This window comes from Carassius gibelio, chromosome A18 (genome assembly GCF_023724105.1).
Source record: "Carassius gibelio isolate Cgi1373 ecotype wild population from Czech Republic chromosome A18, carGib1.2-hapl.c, whole genome shotgun sequence".
In the NCBI taxonomy this organism is placed as follows: Eukaryota; Metazoa; Chordata; class Actinopteri; order Cypriniformes; family Cyprinidae; genus Carassius; species Carassius gibelio.
The window spans coordinates 29,879,875-29,906,778 of record NC_068388.1 but is presented as its reverse complement, the minus strand read 5'-3'; the positions used below and the strand labels follow the sequence as shown (position 1 = coordinate 29,906,778).

At 38.3% G+C, this 26,904-nt stretch overlaps 1 protein-coding gene and 1 pseudogene across 1 annotated transcript in view; one reads left to right on the top strand and one right to left on the bottom strand.

Moving 5' to 3' along the window:
- Positions 1 to 12,827, bottom strand: part of pdcd5 (programmed cell death 5) — a 35,541-nt gene extending 22,714 nt beyond the window's left edge. Inside the window, exon 1 of the mRNA XM_052531251.1 lies at positions 12,678 to 12,827. Within this exon, the coding sequence (XP_052387211.1) occupies positions 12,678 to 12,743 (66 nt within the window). The 5' untranslated portion in view covers positions 12,744 to 12,827. The remainder of the gene's footprint in view (positions 1 to 12,677) is intronic.
- LOC127934052 (uncharacterized) overlaps positions 1 to 26,631 on the top strand; it is a 61,305-nt pseudogene extending 34,674 nt beyond the window's left edge.
- The last annotated feature ends 273 nt before the right edge of the window (positions 26,632 to 26,904 follow it).

Here is a 26,904-nt window from a genome sequence, read left to right as displayed (position 1 = left end):
GCTTACGCGCTGATAGCTAAGTTAACAACACAGATATTTGAAGCAGTTTTACTCACAGCATGTGGTTCCAACACACAATCGTGACCCTTTTACGTTGGGACTGCATTATCCTTAAGAAATAAACGATGTGCAATCCGAATTGCAGGGAACAAACACAAACACTTGCACAACTCCGTTGATGCTCTGTAAAAATAAACTCCATCCACTGGTCCCTTAATGCTGTTTCTCTTTTGGTAATCTGTGCAGGGTTGTCTTGCCCTGGCAACCAAAAACACACTTCTTTTGTGACTTTTCGCGACGCTCTCGCTCTGCTCTCGCTGTGCTCAGCCTCTCATTGCTCTGCTATACGGGAGCACTTAGGACCCATATAAGGAAATTCCGCTCCATCTAACGTCACACAGAGCCATACTCGAAAAAAACTTTCCGAAACTTGTGACAAACCGGAAGAGGTTTTTTTGGAACAAAAATACTCCTTCAAATGTACAACTTAATTTTTGAAACTTTGTCGATGTTTAGCATGGGAATCCAACTCTTTAACAGAGTAAAAAACTAAGTATGCATGAAATAGCATTTCACCCCTCCTTTAATAAAAAACAAGATTATTTATTAGTTTAATAACTTATATTTATCATTAATAAATAAAATAATAATTAGCTAGCTGTAAATTCATTGTCATGGCTGGATTCTGTGCTTCACTCTGCATCACAGAAATCATAATGCATTAACCTTAAATTATAAATGGGACATAGTTGTATCTGCACGGGATGATGATTTTCTGAATAGGTAAACATGTTCGATGCGTTTGCTCATTTTGCAGCCGCTTTCCGACCACAGTTTTTGCAAACTGTGTCTACCTTCAAGGACAAATAAGCATTCGTCTTTTCTATACAAAAAGTATTCCCATAGAACTACTATTGCCAATTTTAACTCATATTTTGACGTGGGATCGAGATTAGAGATAACGGCCTCTGTCTCTGATGTTGTCTCCGCTGTATGTGTGGGTGAAGCAAGAGAACAGTTAAAAGGCCGTTCACGTATTGCGTCCTTTGCGCACTCAAGTTCGTTATTTCAAATGTAGCTAACGCACTCGTTTTTTCCAGGCGCCTCTGCACCGCATCGAGTTAAAAACATCTCAACTTTTCATAATGCTGCGAGCGCACCGCAGGTCATGTTCCTCACCTTTCCCATAACAACGTTGAAAGCTCAGCCAAGATGAAGGAACAGCTGATCATAGCTGTATGTGGATTGCCATTTTTAAATAAATCAAGTAGCAGAGCTACTGCAAGCAATTTTTAGTGTTGCAAATTCATTTATCCATGGCTGAAATTTCCACGTCTTCAAGGAGAGAGCGGGTCATTGTTGCTTAGCAACGGCAGACGCCTCAAGAGCGCTAGTGCCTGAAGGCTTTGGGAAAAAATCTTTCCCAAAAAAATGTTTTAGGCGCGATATATGAACTGCCCCTTAGGTGGAACGTTGTTGCCTAGGCGCAGGTGAGATTCTGTGTTTGTTATTTTCTTTCAATATCGTAGATAAGCAAATGTACACAGTATGATAATCGTACATGTTTATATCGCGGTATATCGTCATACCGGTATATCGTTACAACCCTAGGTCTGAGTCTGTAAAATGAATCGAAATTCCTAATAGGAGTGTAACGGTTTGCATATTCGTACCGGACCGTTTCGGTACAGTGCACGTGTGTACCGAATGAGCAAATGCAATATTTTGTGTGCGGAACATAGGTACATTTGTGTTTCCGAACTAACATTTTAAGTGGCGGAAGTCTCCACGTTCAGCGCAAATCCCGCCCTGCAGATGATTCTAAGGCCGGTGATTAAGTCTGCGTGGCGTGAGCGTGGAGTTTCTGCTGCGTGTCAGTTCCGTGATGGCTGCTTTGCGTTTTCTGTGTCTTTACACACCAGAATCATGCCTAACGCCATGCTGGCGCACTGCTGCTACTGTAGGTGACATAGAGGGAGGCCTCCGACAGACCAGGATTTTGTCTTCATGACAAAAGTGAAAGTGACGTGACCTACAGCCAAGTATGGTGACCCATACTCGGAATTCGTGCTCTGCTTTAACCCATCCAAGTGCGCACACACACACACAGAGCAGTGATAACACACACTGTGAACACACACCCAGAGCAGTGGGCAGCCATTTATGCTGCGGTGCCCGGGGAGCAGTTGGGGGTTCAGTGCCTTGCTCAAGGACACCTAAGTCGTGGTATTGAAGGTGGACCTACAATTCCTGCTGGCCCGAGGCTCTATATTTCAGACTCTTTAACCATTAGGCCACAATATCTATACTTCATGTTCAGCATAAATATAAAGCCTACTGATAAAGGACACTGTCAACAGTATTGACGGCAAAATAGACCATGTTTGGAAAAGTTATATATATTTTCTAAATATGAGCAGGTCTACAAGCTGGGATTGGTAATGCTGCACTGTAATCATAGTTATTTATTTAAATTTTTCATTATATGATATTGGTTTGAGACTGAGAGTATTTTATTTAGTGGAGAACTTTGCAGCAGTATTTTATTTCTTATTCTTTTTTTATTTTATATATATATATATAAATATATATATATATATATATATATATATATATATATATATATATTATTAAAAAGTATTTTTAAAAAAGTTTAAACAAATTGTTAAGTTTATAGTAATAAACAACCTGCAGTTTAATGTTTGCTTTCCTTCCCTTACTGTACCGAAAATGAACTGAACCGTGACTTTAAAACCGAGGTATGTACCGAACCGTGATTTTTGCGCACCGTTACACCCCTACTTCCTAACACGAATTAATGCCGCGTTTCCACCGAAATTACCCGGAACATTTGTACCAGGAACTTTTTTTCCCAGGAACTTTTTTCCCCCCAGACCTGTTGCTTTCTGCGTTTCCACCGCGGTGTAAAGTACCGGGTAGATTAGGCAAATAGACTGGTGACGTAGGTCTGCGCGTTTCTCAATACAAAGTACCGCTGATTAAAAAAAAAAAAAAAAAGTACGCTGATTTTGGACGTGCATCCTCGGTAGTTGGTTCAGACTTTGTGCATTCGTCTCAGGAGTGTGATGTCCGCGACGACGCAAGTCCGGTAAATCAATAAACAGCAGCGTACTTGATAACTTCAGTCTGCTCGTCATGGCTACTGCAATTTTCCTTACTGTATATTTACAATAAAACGAAATATGATATCAAATACCACTGCCTCCTTTCGTTTTCATTTAAGCATAATAACAACTGCAGAAATGTACTTAGTTCAGGGATAAGTGTAACGTTATACAGCCATTACAATGAAAGAAATATTATATAAATTTGCCTTTTTTATTTTCATTTTAACATATAGATAAATTGAATACAGACCAAAGAAAACCTGTTAGATTTACCCCGCAGCTGAATTATATGTTATGTTTAACCACTAAAGACACATCAGAGCCAGCGGCACACATCAGAAGGTCTATCCCAGGAGAGGCTACTCTCGGCGGATACATGAGGACTGAGCTTCCGCTGATCGAGTGGAGCTCACCGTCTACGAGATCGGCGAAACACATTTTTAAATAGGCGCTGTCTTTATAAATAAACCATAGATTTGAGTTTTAAACAACTACATTCTCACCTGAAATACTTTTAAAATTACATTTCATGACACAATAACAGTAATATTTGAAAATTATCCGAATAAATGGGGGTTGAACTCAACCAATGCTGCGTGAACTCAGATCGCTTTGGCTACTGCAATTTTCCCCTCAGTATATTTACAATAACACGAAATAGGATATAAAATACCACTGCCTCCTTTCATTTTCATTTAAACATAATAACAGCTGCAGAAATGTACTTAGTTCAGGGATAAGTGTAACGTTATACAGCCATTACAATGAAAGAAATATTATATAGACTTGCCTTTTTATTTTTTTATTTTAACATATAGATAAATTGAATACAGACCAAAGAAAACCTGTTAGATTTACCCCGCAGCTGAATTATATGTTATGTTTAACCACTAAAGACACATCAGAGCCAGCGGCGCATATCAGAAGGTCTATCCCAGGAGAGGCTGCTCTCTGCGGATACATGAGGACTGAGCTTCCGCTGATCGAGTGGAGCTCACCGTCTTCGAGATCGGCGAAACACATTTTTAAATAGGCGCTGTCTTTATAAATAAACAACAGATTTGAGTTTCAAACAACTACATTCTCGCCTGAAATACTTTTAAAATTACATTTCATGACACAATAACAATAATATTTTGAAAATGTTGATCCGAATAAATGGTGGTTGAACTCAACCAATACTGCGTTAACTCAACCAATCAGCATGTTTAGCGCCAAAGTCCCGCCCCCGAAAGTTCCGGAACTTTAAAAAAGTACCACCTCGCCAGCAGGGACTTTCTGAGGGGCATTTTTTTACCCGGAACTTTTATTTAGTTCCTGGTTCCTGCGGTGGAAACACACCAAGTACCGGACCAAGTCCCTAGTTCCTGGGTAAAGTTCCTGCGGTGGAAACGCGGCTTTTGTGGCATTCACAACACAGAGCTGTAGTTGACTGACAATTAGGTAATATCGCCTAGCTAGTCCGTGAACTACGGCTCTGTTAATGCCATTCAGTGTGAAAGCAGGTGATGGTGATTTACTACTAATCATGGGACCGGCTTGACTGACGAGATGCACATGACAATCGAATGCGATTAATTGCACAGCCTCTTGTGACCTCTTTTAGAAGGCCAAACAAAGTAGCTTCGGTTTTTCAACAAAACAATGTCTCCCCGACATGGAACCAGCAGAAACAGCGAAAATAAAAGTTACGCCTTCTTTCTTTGCATGGACATTTTGGGCAGCGTTATGCAAATCTTCCCACATAGTGATGTAGACATGTGGGGGAATGTTAGAACGAGCCGTTTTAGGTAGGCGTGGTTGATTGTTTCATTTTATAAAGAATATCTCCTTTGGATTTAGGACTTTAGGCTTTGAAACTTTACAGATCTTCTTAATGCACCAAGAGAATGTAACACTCCAAAGAGAACGGAAAATTTAAAGGGTGGTACAATGGTGTTTTGTGTATTCAGAGTAGGGCTGTGCGATTAATTGAAATCGAAGTAAAATCGCGATTTGACTGATTTCTTAATCACTTTATAGCACGATTTCCCACGGCCCCAACCTCCCGCAGTATGTTATTTGAACCAAATCTGCATGCGAGCGGATAGATTAGCGCTCGTGCATTATTTTAATGTGCTTTCGCGTTACAATAATGCGCTCTCACTGCTGCTTCTGAACTGTGTACTCATAACTTACTTATACGCATTGCAGACGGAGTACGTGTGAACCTTGGGCAATAAATATATGTCTTGCCCAATATAACACCTGAGGCACCGCTACAGTGAGCTCTATGGCCAATACATACAGACGGTTGGTCTGGGAACACCCCCGTGAACGCCCCGTCACTAGATGTGAATTTAGCCTGTGGGGGAAAACATTGCCTTGGCGCCAATTTAAATACACTGGACAATCATGCCGAAGAGTTGCTGTGTCGTTTTCTGTACCTCCAATAAACTAACAAATTTTGAATTGAAGTTATGATCAAGGGAAGTTGTGGAAATCCCAAGACTAAGCACGTGTATGTGTGCAGTCGGCATATCATCACAGTAGGCTACGTTAACATTGTGTTCATTATTAACGTTATCAAAACTGTGTAAGGTTGTTTCAGAAAGTGGCATGCATATATAATTAGCCTTATCAATCTACCTTAAGCAAAACTAATGTCACGTTAGCCTAGTGTCAAACATAAACTCTCATGAAAACGCGTCTGCTAAGTCTACGTGATACGCAGGTATATGCAGTATACCCACCTGAAAAGGCCAAGGATTTCCGTATAACGTTACCAATTTAAAGGGGGGGTGAAATGCTATTTCATGCATACTGAGTTTTTTACACTGTTAAAGAGTTGGATTCCCATGCTAAACATGGACAAAGTTTCAAAAATTAAGTTGTACATTTGAAGGAGTATTTCTGTTCCAAAAATACTCCTTCCGGTTTGTCACAAGTTTCGGAAAGTTTTTTTCGAGTATGGCTCTGTGTGACGTTAGATGGAGCGGAATTTCCTTATATGGGTCCTGAGGGCACATTTGCCGGAAGAGCGCGCACTCCCGTATAGCAGAGCAGAGAGAGGCTGTGCACAGACAATCACTGATCAGAGCGAGAGCGTCACGAAATGTCACAAAAGGAGTGTGTTTTTGGTTGCCAGGGCAAGACAACCCTGCACAGATTACCAAAGAAAAAACAGCATTAAGGGACCAGTGGATGGAGTTTATTTTTACAGAGCATCAACGGAGTTGTGCAAGTTTTGGTGTTTGTTCCCTGCATTTCTAAAATGCTTGTTTTACAAACAAAGCCCAGTTTGACGACGGATTTGCGTATCGTTTATTTCTTAACCCCTTACTAGTAACCCCCCTTTTTTGGCATGGAGACCGAAATTACAAACCCAAAATAAAAAGGTTTCTGCTCATGATTCTTTCTGACTAGATACATAATCAACCTTTGTTCACAAAGCTGACACTTTAAAGTTTACTGTTCAGGAATCAGAATCACTCAGACTGTTATGATAATAGAGATATATAAGCTCAAACATAAAAACAAAAATAAAAATATAAAAAACATATGTTTTAAATGTATTTTTTTGAATTGATGTAGGAAATGAGTTTGAAAACACAGTGTAGCTAAGGCCACAAGTCTTCCAAAACTTCATAAAAAATTTCATAATCAAATCTGTAAAACTGTGAATTTTATGAAATATTTTCTAAGGCCATGTCATGTGTGTTTTTAGAGAAGGCTAATCAGATTGATTTATGGCCCTTTTCATCCCTGTAAGATCTCACATGTAAACATTCCTGTGCTCTTTGTGTATGTTTCACTGTTGAAAGCTGCCCGATTCATTATTCTATTGTTCTCACAAAACGAGTCTTTCACACCTCCGCCAGGTATGACACATTATCCGCATTATTCTTTTATCATTATTCTTTTGTTTTTATTCCACCTTTATTAGCCTTGATTGTGGTTTTTCAGGCTTTACAAAGCAACAACGCAACGATCTCACTTCAGTCTCTCTTTGCATTTAGCCCTCATTTATCAAGTCTTACTATAAAAATACAACAAAACATTTTCTTACGACCTTACGTGAATTATTGAGACAAAAATGCATTATGAAGAAGAAAAGCACCTGCTATTAGTAGCATTGGTGCTAACGTTAGCATCAAGCTACATCTGAAAATTTATGAAATTATTAGTACACTTTTACTCAAAACTCACTTTAAACCCCGATCGAGTGTTTATAATAACTTCCTTTAGCGATCAGGGGTGGAATTTGGTCGTTTACTGTTGTAAAAATATGTTATTTGTAGCCTTTTTCATCGCTGCACAAGTTAGCATTTCCGATGTACATTTTCGATTTTTTTTATAAAAACGCCCCAGATCTCAAGAAATTCTCATATCAAGCTTTACTATCGTAATCGCGGGTTTATTATTCGGATATTTTGTGTGTACAGAGGTGTTTCAGTGTTGTTTTGGCCAGGTAACTACCAGGAAGTGTGCAGGAAGCATGTGACACGATGGGGCGGTGTCCAGATATGACACTCTAAGATTGACATTGGGAAGGCCCAATCGGAGTCTGAGTGACACACAGGACGAGCTGACGGCACAGCAAACACATACACAGATCGCTGGGAGAGGCTGTTTATCATCAGATCGCGGAAATCCGTGGAAAATGAATAGAAATGACGATTCTGTCTGAAGAAATATGAAGTAAACATCAGTAAATATATCCATATATCTCCGCAGATATGCATCTTTGGTCTAAAAATCCTTATTGACGCTGTTCAGTGAGTCTATGTGAACACAAATAAACCGCTGCTGACGTGACTGAATATGAGTGAGTGGTGAATTTCTATTCAAAATGTGGCATAATACGGATTTATTATTTTGCACTCCTGACATAAATCACTAAATATCTGTCACTGCAACAATGTTTTATCAAAATATTGGTCAAATATCGAAGCTAGAGTCTTTAAACTTTCAATTGATGCACAGTTTGTCCAGATGAAGACAGTGATGTTTAATGTGCTGTGAAAGTGAAACAATAATAAACTGGGGCCGTCTGCGATGTTTGCACGTAAAGGGGTTAAGGATGAGGCAATCCCAACGAAAAAGGGTCACGATTGTGTGTTGGAACCACAGGCGGTGAGTAAAACTGCTTAAAATATCTCTGCCTCCTTGTTAGTGCGTCCGCCTCCCATCAACGCAACTGGCGCTCGTGATTCTTTAGCTCCGCCCAGACGTCACGCCTCCAGGCGCTCGTGTTTTTCTGGGAAAAATCGGTACAGACTATCTTTCTCTTATGAATATAATAAAACTAAATACTTTTTATTTATGAGTTATGAGTTATGAAGGATGCAGTACTAGTCTATAGGTACTCAAGATTAACATGATATTGAGTGAAAACGAGCATTTCACCCCCCTTTAAAAAAAGCATGAGGATACATTACAACTTAGTTTTGTGTCAGAACTTTCACACTTTCATTCATAAATATAATTTATAATTTTTTGCCATATGTCTAGATTTTTATTTTGTTTGACATCTTTACTTAGTGATTATTTTGTCTTATGTCTTTGATAAAGCTCTCATTGGTTTTCTTTTGGAAATACGTTTCAAATTTATACTGAATGCATTTATGACTGTAAGCATGCCTGTGTGTGTCAAAATCGTGATTAAAATCGAAATCGCAAAATTTATCAAAAAATCGTGATAGGTTTTTTTTTTTTTTTCCATATCGCACAGCCCTAATTCAGAATTGTTAAAAGTGTAAAAGAGCTGGATTCTCAAGGCTAAACATGGTCAAAGTTTTAAAAAATAATTTAGAAGAATTACATACACATTTCTGTGCCAAAAATCTTACTTCCAGGTTGGTGCAAGTTTCAGCTGTTTTTTTTTTCGATCAAGGATCTAATGACGTTAGACAAGAACGGAAGTCCTTATGAGCATTTCTACTGGAAAAGCACGCCCGCGCACACAAATTGACCAGAGGAGAGCGAGAACTATTCAACAGTAAATTGTCCATGAAATTTATTTGGAATTTACTATTTATTACTAGCAATCACTACAGAACTTAATATTAGATTTCATTCTTACGTTACTTATTAACAAATGATTATATTTGAGAAGTGTTCTTATTGCTTCTTAAAGGGATAGTTCACCCAAAAATGAAAATTATGTCATTAATAACTCGTTCCAAACCAGTAAGACCTCCATTTATCTTTGGAACACAGTTTAAGATATTTTAGATTTAGTCCGAAAGCTCTCAGTCCCTCCATTGAAACTGTGTGTATGGTATAGAGTCTGGGATCATGACGTCAGCAACGCAATGCATTCTGGGACTTTAGGACACGGACGCTGCTGTATGTATTGTATTGATAATAGACTGTTTTGTTTGCTCTCTACAGCTAAAAAATAAGTTACAATGGTAAAACCTTGTTGTGTAATTAACTGCCATACTCGTACTCATGACCGGCATGGAAAAATAATTTGAATGGAGTGTGATTTTTCAGCTTTCCCGCTGGAAAACCGCACCTTGATCTCAGGTCTCCGAGTTAACAAAGCGGTGTCACATAGCTTGGTTAGCAGCAGTAAGAAGGAAAAGAAGGATTGTCCCTTTGGTCTGATATATACACACGTATGTATGTGCATTTATATATATATATATATATATATATATATATATATAGGGCTGGGCGATATGGAGCAAAAAATATATCTCGATATATTTTGCTATATCTCGATATACGATATATATCTCGATATCTTTACAGGAAAAATAACCCCCAAAAAACTACTGCAAAAACAAATATGGCAAATATTACATGTTAAGGGGCCTATGAAACATTTTATTTTTTTCTTCACCATATGTTTTATTGTTACCTAATTCTGTGTTTTAGCATGTGCAATTATTTAAATGCATAAAAACAACTTAATTAGTTAAAAACAATTCTTAAAATAGCCTTATGTGAAATGTTTTTTTTCCCTTCAGAAATTCTGTGTATTTACATTTTTCTGATTATCACATGAAGGCATAAAACATTCATTTAATTTATCTTTTAATTATTTAAAATTAAGCAAACTTTATTTTTTGGTAAACAAAGGGGATTTACTATTAAAAATAAAACATGGGAGAAATGTTGTGTGATTATTCCTTATAAAATTATGTTCGTTTCATTTTAATAGTAGTAGTAGTGGGCTATCTACATTCTGCTGTACAATAGTAATAGATTTCTGTCAAATACTTTTATTTTGACGGGTTTACCTTTACAGTTCTGTGTATGTGATACCACAGTCTATGATGTGATATGAGCTAGTCTTACTCAAATCAAACGGTCAGATGCTCATGAAGTGACTCTCTAGTGCAGTTCTGGAGATGTTCCTCATGTGTTCACGTCTTTATTTAGAGAGAGGAAAGACAATGAAATCAGCGCGAGCGTTATGCGAGCTTCCCTGTTTAATGAATGAAGACGCGCTTCTGCTCCATTCGTTGACACAGACACGCAGAACATGCAGGATTCATATTTAAATAGACTTTTCCGGGTTAATATTTGCAGATATTAGTCCATTTCGCGATTTGATGTAAGTGCATGACCGACTTTTGATTAATTCATTTAAAATTTGACCAATTCCGTGACACGTTAAACTGTAAATTCCATTTTTATGACTGGATTCCGCGATTCCGTCCGCGTTTCATTAGGCCCTACAGTAGACATCTGCCTGCCGTTCGCCCTACGCCTTAAAACTGAAGTATCTCCATATAATGGAGCCAGTTGTCTTTGTTTTTTTTTTGACTAGTTCTCTACACGCAAGGTAAGAGGGGACAAAAGCAAGGAGGCGGGGGGCGAGCGAGCGGGGGCGAGCACAGCACAGGGAAGGCAAACAAGCAAAGTGGCGGAATCAGAATATAAACAATATATCGATATATACGATATGTCAAAATCCATATCGTGTTTAAAAAATATCTCGATATATTTTAAATATCGAGATATCACCCACCCCTATATATATATAGAAATATACAGAAATGTACGTTATATAAACAACTTTTTTTTGGATTGGATTAATCGATTTGACAGACTTAACGTTACATTAAATGTTACCTATGCATGAACCACATCTCCTGCATTATCAAGAGTTATGCATATTGCATACCACCTGTTACAGTAATAAACGGCAAAATTGATCAATTCTGTATCTCTTTTTTTGTGCATCATAACGCACTGAGGTTAATTTGTACAGTTTACAATAACGCATATTAAAAAGTAAAGGGGCCGTGTAACTCGCTCGTTGACGCGGAAAATGTGTAGGTTCTGCACCCATCCATTTGTAAATTGCAGGTGAGACTCGAGAGATTTATCATTTTTAAACTGATCAGAGGTGTATGCTCTGACACTACAAACAAGGTTAGAAAACACATTGGGGAAGGTTACGAGCGGCAGCTCTTTAAGATCATCCGACCACTCTGTGTGTTCGTGCAGATTGAGTTCGTTGATTGTCTTGATTTTTTTCTAAATACCGCATCTTTGCTTCCTTGTTGAGTTTTTCTTTATATGTAATCTTACACTTGATCTGTATGTCATGTCACTTTCACTTTCACTGATAAGCGTGTCCTCAAAAATGGTCGCGACTACCCATAATGCAATCCGCAGTGACGTAGTTTCCCAAGCTCTATACTGTCCATGTCCAGAAAGGTAAGAAAAACATCAAAGTATCGATTTGGTGAACTGGTTCAAAAAGATCCGTTTACATCGAATGATTCGTTCACGAACCGGATATGACAAACTGCTTTGTTTTGTCTTACAACAGACACGGAAGAGAAGACAATGCTGAATAAAGTCGTAGTTTTTGCTATTTTTGGACCAAAATGTATTTGATGCTTCAAAAAAATTCTAACTGACCCTCTGATGTCACATGGACTATTTTGATTATGTTTTTCTTACCTTTCTGGACATGGACAGTAGCTATACTCTAACGTTACACACAGCTTCAATGGAGGGACTAAGAGCTCTCGGACTAAATCTAAAATATCTTAAACTGTGTTCCAAAAATAAACGGAGGTCTCACGGGTTTGGTTGGAACAACATGAGGGTAAGTTATAATGACATCATTTTGCAAATTGGGCGAACTAACCCTTTAAGCATATTACTTAACCCCTTAACATTGCAGAAAAGGCAGTTTTGCGTATTTATAGATTAATATACTTTTAGGATAAACATTTCAGCTAGATTCAGTTCCGTTTACTCTTTAAATGCTGCAATCGTGAAAATAACTCTAACTGAACCATGTTATGAAACTCTGGAGCCTAATGAAATCCATTAATGTAAAAAAAACAATAGCCTGTAATATTTTAACTTGATTAGCTCAGTGGCTAAGGTTTGTTCTCGGCTCACTGGTTAAGCACAGTTTGTAACTTATACATTTAGATTGATTTTAGGGCGGTTCAGACAACAATGAACCTGAATGATGAGGATAGATTTGATTCATAATTAAGGGCCTTACATGTACAGTTCAATACAACGTCTCGTCTAAAAATTGCGATATTACGATATTTTGCTCGTGTCTTTCTCCGGTACTCTTACCCCATGTTTCGCCTGCAGTTCTGCCATACGTTGACGCCTAATGGCTTCCAATTCTTCATCAGCCATGATTTTTAAATAACGTTACACAACAATCACCCAAAGAAAAATACGACACGCTTCGTGTGCGTGTTCTGCTTCTGCATGCATGGAGAGATAAAGCGAGCGAGTGGAGCTACTTTTTCTCGTTTCCAGTTTAACGGCGGTTGGCATCGAGGTAATTGATGCATTACCTCCCCCTTCTGCTCCGGAGTTTGGATCAGATCGAGTGTACAACCCATAGACATATAAATACCTACGCCTCATTGGCCGTTTTGAGCCGCTGCTGCGATGTGTCAACGAGTCCGCCATGTTAGTGAGGGCAAGACGTTCACATTTATCAACCGATTTCAGAGGTTTGTGATCTACGTGCAGTTAAAAAAAAATTAGGTTTGGAAAAGTATTAATTGTAAGGAATTGTGAAAACTCACATTTGTCTCACTTGTTGATTTCGTAGATTTTTTCGGTTTACAATTCTACTGTTAATTTAGTATAACTGTGACATATGCAGGTAATGTAATTTAAATGTACATTCAATTAGTTGTTATATTCTTATCTCTGTGTTCAATCCCAAACATTTTCTTTCTTTCTTTTTCTTTCTTTCTTGTGTCTCAAGTCAGAATAATACATTTTTAAACACTTAACATCATTGAGAAAATTTAATAAAACAAGTACATACAAATCAAAAAGTGTCACACTTGTAATCTGTTTTTCATTTTGATAGCACTCCATAGATAAACTCCACAACAAATAATAACACATGAAAATGATGAGCCTTCATGGATCCAGTGAAAATTAAAATATTATGCACTGATACAGAGCACAGTAAAAATATAGTAAAAGTGATATTAAAAAGTATACAGTACAACATGAAGTAAAGTGAATAATATGAAAAGCGAGTACAAAGGAACAATAACATATGTGATATAATAGATTTATAATAGCACAAATTATATGTATAATATGAATAATACCATAATAAATAACTAAACAATAGATTAATAATAGCAAGAAGAATATGTAATATCAAGGTTGGAATAATACAAAATAGACAAAAAATTAAGAATACATTAAGGGTAAATTATAGAGTAAAATAAATATTTTTGAAATTTAATTTTAAAAATACTATTTGTGGAGGGGGACTTTCAAGATGGCTCCTTGAACGCATGCGTTTCGATGAGCTCGCAATCCTAATCCCTTAAATGGACCTTCATAACGTTACTGCAAAGAAAATTTTGAAAGTTAACTCAAACTGATATTATAGTGATTCACCAAAGACCACAATAGGGGGCTCAGAGAAAAGGAAGAGTTCTGGAAAGAAAGCTGGAAAGTCCGAACCGACTGTACATGCTAACATGGCTAGTAAAAAAAGCAGCAGTTTGCAGGCGACTGAAAGTGCGATTAAAGTCTCCTCTAGCGACTTGATTGAAGACAACTTGCATGACTATTTTAAACAAGGTAATGATCCAGAAGAATTTATGCTGGTGGAGGAGGAATTTCCGTGTCTCCCCGAAACTCCCTGTAAATCGCCAGCCCCCAAACAACGCAAATTTTTGGAGAAAGATACTTCAGTCATCCTCTCGCAGATCTCGGACCTTTCTCGGCTGGTGAAGGATAGGTCGGACACTCTAGAGAAGTTTGTGGAAAGAAATTCACAGGTAATAAATGAAATGAAAACAGAAGTCAGTGGCAACACAAAACAAATCACAGAGTTAAAGAAAACGATTGAGTTTATCTGCGCAGACGTCAATGCCATGAAACCTCAACTGAGACAAGCTGAAAAGTGTGCCGAGGAGCATGAAAGACGTCTAACGTTGTTGGAGGGCTATTCCCGCAGATGGAATCTAAGAATTCAAGGGATTCAAGAGACAAATGGAGAAGATGTTCGTCATGAGGTCATTAAAAAATGCCAGTGTCTCTTGCCGCAGTATAAAGATAAACTGCCGGACGTCGTGGATGTTGCACATCGCCTCGGTCGTATCAAACCTGGAAGCAGCACTCCGAGAAGTATTATATTTCAGTTCACATCACGTTTTTTCAGGGATGCTGTCTGGCGTGCTGCCAAAGATGCAGACTTTCTGAAGAACAACCACCTGAGGATCACAGGTCAGATGGGAAATCTCGCAAAATCCCTCGAGATCAAATGTGACTTCAGAGTAAACAATCATGGCGGACAAAGAGGATGCAGTGGCCATAGTTTGTTCTTTGTTTTTAACGGGAAAAAAACATAGGAAAAACAAGAAAAGGCGATGGTCAAAGAGGTGGAAACAACGCGAGCATGGACTATACTTGCTACATCAAGATATGGAGGTAATTTGTTGTTTTATCTCATAGAAATGTTGTGGTCATGCTAGCGATGGGTAACGTTACTGTAGATAAACATTACCTGGTATTTCAAGTGCAGCAGCAATTTCTGCCCAATTCCCCTCCTTGTCATTTCGGTTATGATATGCTTTACACGAAACGTTGTACAAACATTCACGGTGTTGCCACAGGTCGACGAGTTGGTCCTCCATCTCCGACATCCACTGTACTTTCTGGTGCGCCATGCCGCCGGCTGTTTTGATTTTGTTTCCCGGTACTTCCTCTCCGCCTCGTCACCTCACTTTCTGATTGGCTACACGCCACAGTCCACAGGCTGCGTGATCGTTTGTCCTCGGGGGACACCACACATTAGAAGAAATCGGGCCAAATAAGGTGAACTTTATTGTCCCACAAGGGGAAATTCATATGGTCATTCATTCATTACACGCCCTTATCACAACATATTCTCCAAAAAACAAACACAACACATAAAACACAATCTATACAAAAAATAACAGTACTACAAGAATGAAAATTACAATCCAACATTTGACGTAAAAATTTTATAATATTATCAAATAACTAAAACTATGATAGCTTGCGATGTGCGTGATCATTATACAATCTGATCGCTATGGGGACAAATGATTTATTGTACTTTTCTGTTCTAATTCTCTGTTGTAAAATTCTACCAGTTGACCTATTACTTCTAATAAATTTATGATATAGAGGGTGAGTAGGGTCATTAAGGATTTGGTCAGTCTTTTTTGAAATAAGCTCATTGTACAGCTGAGCTACCGACACCTGGTCAATTCCGATGATCCTGCTGGCCATCTTAATCATGCGCTGCAGTTTCTTTTGGTCCTTAACATGCATGTTACCAAACACACAGATGAGGCCAAAGGACAAAACACTCTGAAGTAGGCTTTTATAAAACATTACAAGAATGTGTTTTTCTAATCTAAAATTATATAATTTCCTAAGGAAGTACATCCGCTGGTGCATTTTCTTAATTTTGTTTAGTGCACATTCATTAAAAGTTAATTTAGAATCAATTTCAACTCCCAAGTATTTATAAGTTGAAACCCTCTCCACTAATTCACCATTAATATTAGAGGGGGGAACTATCATTCTATTTTTGCTAAAATTTATAACCATCTCTTTTGTTTTCTTCACATTGATTTCCAGAAAATGTTCAGTACACCACTGAGTGAAACCCTGCAATTCCCTCTGAAAACCACTCACAGAAGATATGTCCGACTTTAAAAAACCAACCAATGCTGTGTCGTCAGCATATTTAAAATAAATGTGAGCTGAAGAGGAAGCTTGACAATTATTAGTGTATAATGTATATAGGATAGGCGACAGAACACACCCTTGTGGTGCCCCTGTATCTATAATTTTTGAGGATGATATGCTTGAATTAAATCTGACCTGCTGACTACGATCTGTCAAGAAGTCATAGATCCATAAAATAATTTGGGGATTTACTCCCAAATGCACTAATTTTCTCACCAGTAGGTGGGGTTGGATCGTATTAAAAGCACTACTGAAATCAATGAACACAATCTTGACCAGGCTTTGAGCATGTTCAAGGTGCTCATGAGTGCTGTTAATCAAAGATAATAGTGCATCCTCAACACCTCTCTCTGCACGATAAGCAAATTGATTCGGGTCTAAAAGGGGTGAAACCTCTTGGAGAAGTTGTTTTAAAATTATTTTTTCAAAACATTTCATAACTGCAGAGGTAAGGGCAACAGGGCGCAGATCATTAAATTCCTTAGGTCTATTGTTTTTTGGCACAGGCACTATTAAGGATTGTTTCCATAGGCTGGGAATAACGCCTGTATCTAATGACAGCTGAAACAACCTATGGAAGGGCTGTGCCAACTGATCAGCACACACCTTTAATGTCCTGCAGCTAATACCATCAGGTCCACATGCTTTACGAGGATTTACACGTCTAAAATAGAATTTGACCTCATCCATGGGGATATCAAAATCTATACTCTTCATGTCTCTTACTGCTGTAATGATCTCATTCTGTTCAACTTTAAAATCATGTATATCAAATCTACAATAAAAATCATTTAATTCATTTGCCATATTAAAATTATTCTCTGCTACCAACGGATGCTTCTTGGACTTATATCCTGTGATAGATTGGACTCCCTGCCAAGCTCTCCTAGCGTCACCTTTAAAAAAGTTTTCTAACTTATGTTTATATGCTGCTTTGCACTCATTGATTTTGCTTTTAATCTTTTTCTCTTCTCTACTTCCTCCTGATTTAAACACTCTCTTTTTCTCATTAAGGAGTTGCTTTAACTCTGGGGTAACCCAGGGCTTATTATTAGGATACATCTTAATAGTCTTTCGGGGGATGATTACGTCCTCACAGAATTGTACATACCCCGATATAGCAAACACTGCTTCATTGACATTGTCAGTCCCATCGGTCACTACATTCCAATCTGTGCTCTCCAGGCAATCCTGAAGTGCCTCAGTCGCAACAGCAGTCCAGCATTTAACCTCCACCTTTTTTGATTTTTCACGCCGTAGGCGGGACACATATTTTGGCATCAGTTTAATCATATTATGGTCCGAATTCCCTAAACCGGGCAGGGCCTTAGAATAAAACGCATCCTCGATATTTCCATAACAATGATCAAGGCAAGCTTTATTGCGTGTTGAACAGGTAACATATTGTTGGTACGTAGGTAAATGTTCCTTTAAACTGCATAAATTAAAGTCACCCAACAAAAAATTAGCTGCATCGGGGGCCTCTTCCTCCGTTTTAGTTACAAGTTCATGAATCGTAGTGGCAGCGGCCAATGTGTCGGCCGAGGGCGCAATATACACAACAAACAGTCTGATTTGGTGTATTTCTCTAGGCAAATAATGAGGCCTTAAGGAAAGCGCTAAAAGTTCAATGTCCTTCGTACAGATCTGATGCTTCATCGTAATATGACCAGGGTTACAATATGTATTGTTAACAAACACGCACACACCTCCACCTTTCCTTTTCCCGGAGTTCTGATTACGGTCCATCCTCACCAGCGTGTAGCCCTCTAGTTCGACCGATGAGTCGGAGTCTGTCTCAGTGAGCCAGCTTTCTGTCAGGCAGATAAGGCAGGATTGCCGGTATTCGGTGAGATACTGAGTGCAGGCCCGCAACTCATCTGCCTTATTCCTTAGGCTTTGGACATTGCCGAACATGACAGTTGGAAGTGATTGTCTGTAGGGCTGTCTTTTCACTCGTTCCCGGATTCCTCCTTTCCTGCCACGTTTTCTTGCTTTGGCGTTCTTGCTACCCCTGACACATTCCGGTGGTAACAACGATGTGTCATAGGGATGAAATCGCATTGCAGGGGATTTAAAATTTAGCAGAAAGTCCCGTGTGTAGGTGATTCGCGATCCCTGGTCAATATGCATGCATTGATTGTAACCGGCAGCATAAGTGATCAAAATCACCAACAAGATAACTGAGTTCGTCTTCATTCTGAGCCCTGAACATTCATCTAATAAAAATTTAACCGTCAATATTGATGGATTGTAAAACAATTAATAAAAACAAACAAACACAGCTAAGGACGCGCAAAGAGACCGTGTCGCCGCTCGCGCATGCGCCACACCTGATGTTCAATAAATCCAACATGTTGGATATCCCCGATTTGAGATCGGAGCGGTCCCAACGTCCTTCCGAGCAGAGGAGAGCAGTCTTAACACACCACACACGGCAGGAATATTTGATCAGATTATTTTACGATAATCGGAGCATCCTAAGATTGTCGTAAGGGGTGAATCGGGGCTAAAATCGGCCTAATTATCCTGCCATGTGAACCAGCCTTAAGGTGAATGAAACTGGAAGAAAATAGATGTTTATGGCCTCTTTCAGTGCAAAAGTACTCTCATTCTTTCTGTTTAAAGTCTCAAGTAAGACTGAGACTCCAGATCAAGTGTTTTGTTTTGTAATTTTATTAATGGGGCGATAATACAAAATTATTATTTTTTCTTCTCTGCTTTAAATAGGGAGATACTCTTCTCCTTATACTGGTTAAAAACTTGATTGAGACTGAGACTCCAGTTAAAATATTTTGATTTGTACACAAAAAGAGGCAATTAAAAAAAAAAAAAAAAAAAAAAAAAAAAAAAAAACATTCTTTGCATTAAAAAGGGATTGCTGTTCTCATCCCGGTATACACCTGTTGCAACCGTCTAAGATTTGCTATAATTGTTTTTATAGGAATCTTCTGGGTTTATCTGTGTATTTTCTATAGAGTTTTGGTTTATGTCGTTATCTATTGTTTCTCTTAATTGTAGAGAGTTACGTAACATTGTTCAGAGGAAAGCCATTTTTTTGTATCTGAAGCGCTTTAATTCAGATTTTTTTTTTAGTCAAGATGTACATCTTTAGAGGTCACAATGGGGACTAGATTTATGGTTAGCTCATGGAACTACTCACTCTGCTGGGGTTTGTATCTTGAAAAATCGCTTTAAAAGGAAAATAATAAGCTCTGAGTGTGATACGTCTGGACATTACATTTTACTTGTCCTTGAAATTTTAAATTCAACCTTATTGTTCTTAATGTATATGGTTTCAACTTACGAAAAGAAAATAATGCTTTTTTTGACAGATTAAGTGATCGGGTGACTCGTATGTTAGCCAAATATCCTAATTCTTATCTGATCTTTGGAGGTGATTTCAATGTCGTCCTGGACAGCAGGTTAGATAGGTGGCCTCCTCAGGCTGGAAATACAAGTCCAGATTACGTAATTACATTTATGGAGAAATTTTCCTTAATTGATACATGGAGAAAATCTCACCCATCGAAACAATGCTTTACTTGGAGTAATAATTCTTTATCTAGTCAGTCCAGGATTGATTTTTGGCTTACATCTAAGGATATACAGTAGTTAATATTGTTACTGATATATTACCATCTCCATTCTCAGATCACAAGGCTATTTCAATAAGTATCCCCTTTAGTTCTTCTGTAAATTTAATTCAAAAGTCTGGATACTAGAAATGAAATAAAACAGTACTTCAACATAAAGAAGTAATCACTGCCATAGAAAAAAATATTTTGACTTATTGGAATAAAGCAAAAATTGAAAAAAAAAAAAATTGTAGCAATTGGGAACTTCTCAAATTTGAAGTAGGAATTTATTTAGGAGGTACTCCAGTGAAGAGGAAAGCTGAAGAGGATAACATTTTATTTAAAATATCTACTTTATTATCCAAAAGAGTGGAAAAACTATCAGAATTTGATAAAGCAGAATTTATTGAACAGAAGCTCAAACTAGAGGAGATTTACAGGCGAAAAGAGTTCTGCTTATTTTTTTAGACTTGAGAGGCAACAAGCTAGAAATAATCATATTGAAAAATTGAGGATTAAAGATAATATTGTGGAGGACCCTAAGATTATTGCAAATTTTTGTTCTGAATTTTATAGTAATTTGTATGCTTCGAATTTCTGTCAACAATCTACATCTGAGTTTTTAGAGTCCTTACATAATATGAAGCAGATAAATAATGAAGAGTCCAATATATGTGAAGCCCCTCTTAGTTTACAAGAAATTATTGATGCAATTAATTATTTGAAAAATAATAAGTCTTCGGGAACAGATGGGTTAACGCCTGAGTTCTATAAAGCTTTTAGCAAACTGAAAGATTATTTGTTTTTAATTAACTTTGGTTGAATGTATTTGGAATCAACTGTAGGCAACTGTACTCTGTTCACAATAGTGTGAAACAACTGGCCATGGGAGATCCTTTCAAGTCATCAAAAGGTTTCACTATCGTTGTCTCTCCATGCGGTGTTATCATATTGTTTATAGCACATTTGTTAACAGGTATAAAGGTCTATTCTCACAGACAGTACTTTGGGTTAAGACTGTTTGAAGGATGACATGCTAACATCACTGCTGAAGAACTGCTACACTGCTACCTTTCATAAATTCTTCTCCCCACAAGAACTTTGGTCAGCTTACTTATTTTATGTATTAGAGAAATCTAGTACATTGGCGAGCCACCCAAACTACTGCTCAGTCAAATACAGCAAAATCTAACAATTTGGCGGAGCCAGCCAGGAGAGACTGACAAGAAGAGAACTCACCAATTGCAAAAAGAAGTGAACAAAAGAGTTTTGGAGATTCTACAGTTTTTTTGTTAAAGATCAACAGACCGCGTCTGAGGACATAAGTTATTTGAATCAACTTGATCCAGTCTCAAAATTCTAATTTGGTGAGTGAAACTATCAGCTCTCTAAAAGAACTTAAATAACACTTTGTCATAAGTAAGCAGATCATTTGATGTATGTAGTGTGACCATAATAACCAGTGTAGCACTGTTTAAGAAATGTTTGGCTTAGGCCTTTCTCTTGAGTCTGTAGGAACCTTTTAAATGATTTAGTTAATTCTCCTGAGACTGTAGGAGCTATAGAAAAAGTGTTTATAGCTTAGTCCAGTCCTCTTGAGTCTATAAGAATCATTCAAGAAAGAGGTTTAGTCCAGTCTCATGAGACTGTAGTAGCCATAGATTTGTAATTATTGAGAATGAGAAGTTGTCGTCATAGCACAAAGCCCCTCCCTCGATATCACGGTCTCCGCCATGTTGGCAGGATACCGGCGGCGAAACAGGATTGTTTACATGTGTTTTTAACTCGGTAGTAGAGGAGGTTCTCGCAATTCTGCACTGTTTTACCATGCCAGGAAGTTACTGCTGCGTTACAAACTGCTCCAGTACCTCTCACGATACATATGGAAAACATAGGAACAATGGAATACAGTTTTTTTAGGTTACACCAAGCACAAAACAGCGGTATTTGGAGAAGCTCTCAAGCATACAAAATAGCGACCCATACGAGCTCCCTGCAGCAGCACAGAGACCTGGACCAGTTACCTCCATGCACACATATGGACATTGGGAATTATATTGTTTTTGGTTTAAGTTGCTACACAATGCAGGAGTTTAAAAGCCACAAGTCTTTGGAAAGTTTACGAGGCTTCTGCTGTGGCTGGGTCCATCTACAGCAGGTGATGAAAACAGTGTTGTACTGGCCAAAGTAAGTTTATTCACATGCGTTTTAGCGTATTGTAATTACATTGCATTTAGAATGCACTTCTTGACCAAAATGACAAAGTAATTAACTGCAACTGTTTCGTAAACACTAAATTGTAACGAGATGTTCAATGTTTTGATGTAGGCTAAAGCTGTGTATGTTTAGTTATAATTTGATTTTAGACCAATGACACATACTGTACCAGGTTTTGTGTTGGGGGCTGCAAAGTGGACAAACCAGTTCTGGGTTGGCTAGGGTAGTTAAATGTGTGATTGCGAGATGTAAATGTCCGGGTTAGATTAAAGCCATTAACAGCGTGAATGCGAGATGACTTACATCGTAAACAATATAATTCCCAATATCCATATGTGAGCACTGAGGTAAATTGTTCAGGTCTCTGTGCCGCTGCAGGGAGCTCATATGGGTCGATATTTCGGATGCCTGAGAGCTTCTCCAAACACCACTGTTTTGCGCTTGGTGTGAGCTTGTTCCTGTAAGGTCCCCTTTCTTTCACCTTATGTTTTTGCATTGCTTTACTTTCTTCCTTTTCTTTCTCATATTCGTAGATCCGTCTCGATCTGTTCCGACGACAAAATAAATGCACAAAAATTAAAGATCTCTGAAATGTTTAGTCGCGCCTCTGTGAAGTTCTGAAGGTATTTCCCCTGGCAACCGATAGCGTATCCTGCCATCAGGGCCGACCGGCTCAGACCCCTCCCAAATCAACCCAGATCGGCACGTGACTCCTCATTCTCAATAGGCTTAATCCTGTTCTCTGGAGTCTGTAGGAATTGTTTAAGAAACAATTTAGTCCGTTCATCAAGAGACTGTAGAAGCAGAGGCTTGGTCCTTTCTCTTTATGTCTGTAGGAATTGTTTAAGAAACAATTTAGTCCGTTCATCAAGAGACTGTAGAAGCAGAGGCTTGGTCCTTTCTCTTTATGTCTGTAGGAATTGTTTAAGAAACAATTTAGTCCGTTCATAAAGAGATTGTTGAAGCATAGGCTTGGTCCGTTCTCTTTATGTCTGTAGGAATTGTGCGAAAGAAACAATTTAGTCCAGTAATCAAGGGACTGTAGAAGCAAGGGCTTTGTACTTTCTCTTTGTATCTGTAGGAATTGTTTAGGAAACAATTTAGTCTGTTCATAAAGAGATTGTAGAAGCAGAAGCTTGGTCCGTTCTCTTTATTTCTGTAGGAATTGTTTAGGAAACAATTTAGTCTGTTCATAAAGAGATTGTAGAAGCAGAAGCTTGGTCCGTTCTCTTTTTGTTTGTAGGAATTGTGTTTAAAAAAAAAAAACAATTTAGTCCATTTCTCCAGAGACTGTAGGAGTCATAGAGTGGGACTGATGTTGCTGCAAGAATTAGGAATTCTTGACTGGGTGCTAATTCAGTAGCCACTAATGTAAATTGAAATTAATGTTCAAACCGAGTTAGAAGATGATGGCATAAAACCATGAAACTATAAGTTTGTTTGCCTTCCATAAAAATACAGGAAAAAATATAATGTAAATTGTCTAAGGGACAAATTAGAAAAAGTAATTCAGCATTCTGAGCAAGAACTCAATTCAGACATTAAACAAGGAAAATTAGCCTGAATGTAAATGTTTTGTTTTAAATGGAAGATTGAAAACTAATCTGAGCTTTTAAACTAATGATTTGTCTGTGTAACTGAAAATGTTCAGTCTAACAGACTGCTGTGAATTTAAATCTGAATAAGTACCTTTAACAGTTCTAAGACCTTTTGTTCTGTTTTCACACCTCTGAGGGCACTTTTCCTGTATTCGCCATGGCTGAGTCTGCACAAAACAATGGCAATAGTCATGCATTGAGGCCAACATCAGAAAGACATGGGACAGAACCTCCAAATGTTACCATTGATCAGATGTTGGAGAATCTGAATGCATATCTGGACAAAAGGCTGGGACTGAGGAAGTGCCATGATGACATCTGCCAGAAGTACAGCATCAAGTACTCAGAGAGTGGACTATGGGCTTTGCCGGACATTAAAAGGGCTTATGGAAAGATGCAGCGCTTAAGGACGAACACCAACAGAGATGGCTTGTCTGTAATTTTGCTCAAACAAATTCAACAGCATCTACAGAGATGTGAAATTGACAAATTACAACATAAGAACAAAGCAGAGAAAGCAAAGGTTCGAGCACTGGCTGAACAATTACAGACTGTAAAGAAGGACAAAGAAAGACTGTTACATCAGAATGACAAGTTGTTAACTTTGCTCTCCAAACGACTGGAATCAAAAGCTTCAAGCAGCTCTGATAACAGTGATGCAGATATCAACACACATACTGAAATTACAAAGGACAAACTGAAGGTTAGACTTGCTCCTGTAATTATTAAGAACAGAAGAACTGAAGTTGAAACTGAAAATGAAGAGGAGTATGAGGAAGATGGTGAACGACGAACTCGCACAGTAAAAAGGTAATAAAGAAATATGTTCCATACAGAACATACCAGCCAGCTACTCCAGAGCAAGTTGACAAATGGTCAAAAGAATTGCCAGATGTGTACAAGCAACCACGGAAAGTATGGCAATTTCTTCAACGCTTGCAGAAAATCTACAATTTACATCCACTGGACAGTGATTGATGATTGCTAATGTGAACTTAAGAGACAATGACCAACAACGACTTACAGAATGTGTTGAAAGAAGGATTGGTGAATCTCAAGAAAACATTGAAGCTAGATGGGAAGCGATTCAAACCTTCTTATTTGAAATGAAACCTGCAGAGGTTAATTGGGCTAAAATTACCTCTTGTGTGCAGAAGACAGGAGAAAGTGTTGCAGAGTTTGAAGAACGCTTCAGACAAACTTGGATGGAACATTGAAGAACTCTGTGAAGACACTAGCATGCCTCTTAAAACCACATTTGTGAATGGACTGACACCTGAGGTTTCTAAAACTCTTAAAATCAGGTATGATGACTGGGACAGCACTGGAACAACATTTATGCAGATTGTAGAATGGTCAGCAAAGATTGAAAGAACATAGGAAGTCGATCTCAAAGTTTTACAATCCAAAACCTTGTCATACAACAACAGGATAATGAGTGAATATCAGAGACACTCAAGAGAGAAAACTCAGGGAAGATGTAGAAATTGCAATGAGGATGGACACTGGATTCGTGATTGTAAGCTGAGTTTGAGACATCAAAGTGATGATGACAACCTGTTGAAGAGGTTTCAGCAGCTGACAGCCAAACAAAAACAGACTCTGCTAAATGCTGTGGAGCCACAGGGAAACTGAAGAACCTCTCTCTGCAGCACCAGCTAGTGACATCTTATCCAAAAGCTGATGGACTCCATGAAACCTCAACAACTGAAGCCAAAGAGGATGTCCTAGTAGACAGTGCTGCTAAACAAGCCGTAAAGGAGAGAGGTGAACATGCAGCGGCATTAAGACAACTTCATCAAGACTTACAAACTGTTCTACAAAGTAAACAGATTCAAATTGAATTGGCCAGGAAACAATCATCATTGTTAATGGAAGATGTAAAAAAAACATGATGACAACCGATGCCTTAAGGAAAACCACGAGGAAAATGTCACAGGCCGGCCCATGTCCACTGAAAATCTAACATCTGACAGCCTTGTCCAAACTGATGGAAGACTCAGTCTGGCAGTACACAATGCCAAGAATCACGTTTGGCACCTCCAAAAGGGAGCCATGGTATAGTGCCCAACAAATGGGTAAAGATAAAAAAAACGGATGTGTCGCAACAAGAATACAGATGGGAAAGACCAATTGAGGATCTTTTAGTAACTGACACAGCAGTTAAGGCACAGGGAAACAATGAGTGGATTGATGTGAATTTGCCTAGAGATGAGGGATAGATGGCAGTAGTGTTTTTCAGAGTCCAGATATGGTGGGACTAGGGTTTTTAGGCTCTAGCTTGTCGCCTGAGGATGAAGACATGAACATTTCACCACTGATAAACACTGTAGTGTCCTGCCAACATTAAATAGGGACAGTTTTATTGGTTATTAGGCATATTTTGTTTAAACTATTTCTTTGGAAAGATTTGTTTCCCTTTTCTCTGGTGTGATTGTAGGTGTCCCAGCGTTTCAGAGGATGAGCAAAGACATCCAACGCTTGGACCAAACTGCACTGGCCACCTAGATAAACATGCCTTAACATCCACAGAACACAACAACAGCCGTCACTTCCACAAGATCGCAACATTAAAATAAAAAAAGAACTTAGGCATTCAAGATAATGCAAACCTCACCATGAACTCTTATTCTGTCATCTTAAGTAATGGAGCCTGTATGCAGCATTCTGTATTCATGATTATTGAAAAGTATTGCAAGAAGGAACCTGTATACAGCACGTGTACATGACTACTAAAATTATAACTGTTTTGTATGATCTTTCTATTATGTGTGATCAAAAATGATCAAAGGGGGGATTGAAAGATTATTTGTTTTTAATTAACTTTGGTTGAATGTATTTGGAATCAACTGTAGGCAACTGTACTCTGTTCACAACAGTGTGAAACAACTGGCCCATATAATCAGCCTCTTAGGTCAACATCAGGTCAATGAATGGGCTCTCCATGGGAGATCCTTTCAAGTCATCAAAAGGTTTCACTATCATTGTCTCTCCATGGGGTGTTATCGTATTGTTTATAGCACATTTGTTAACAGGTATAAAGGTCTGTTCTCACAAACAGTACTTTGGGTTAAGACTGTTTGAAGGATGACATGCTAACATCACTGCTGAAGAACTGCTACACTGCTACCTTTCATAAATTCTTCTCCCCACAAGAACTTTGGTCAAGCTTACTTATTTTATGTATTAGAGAAA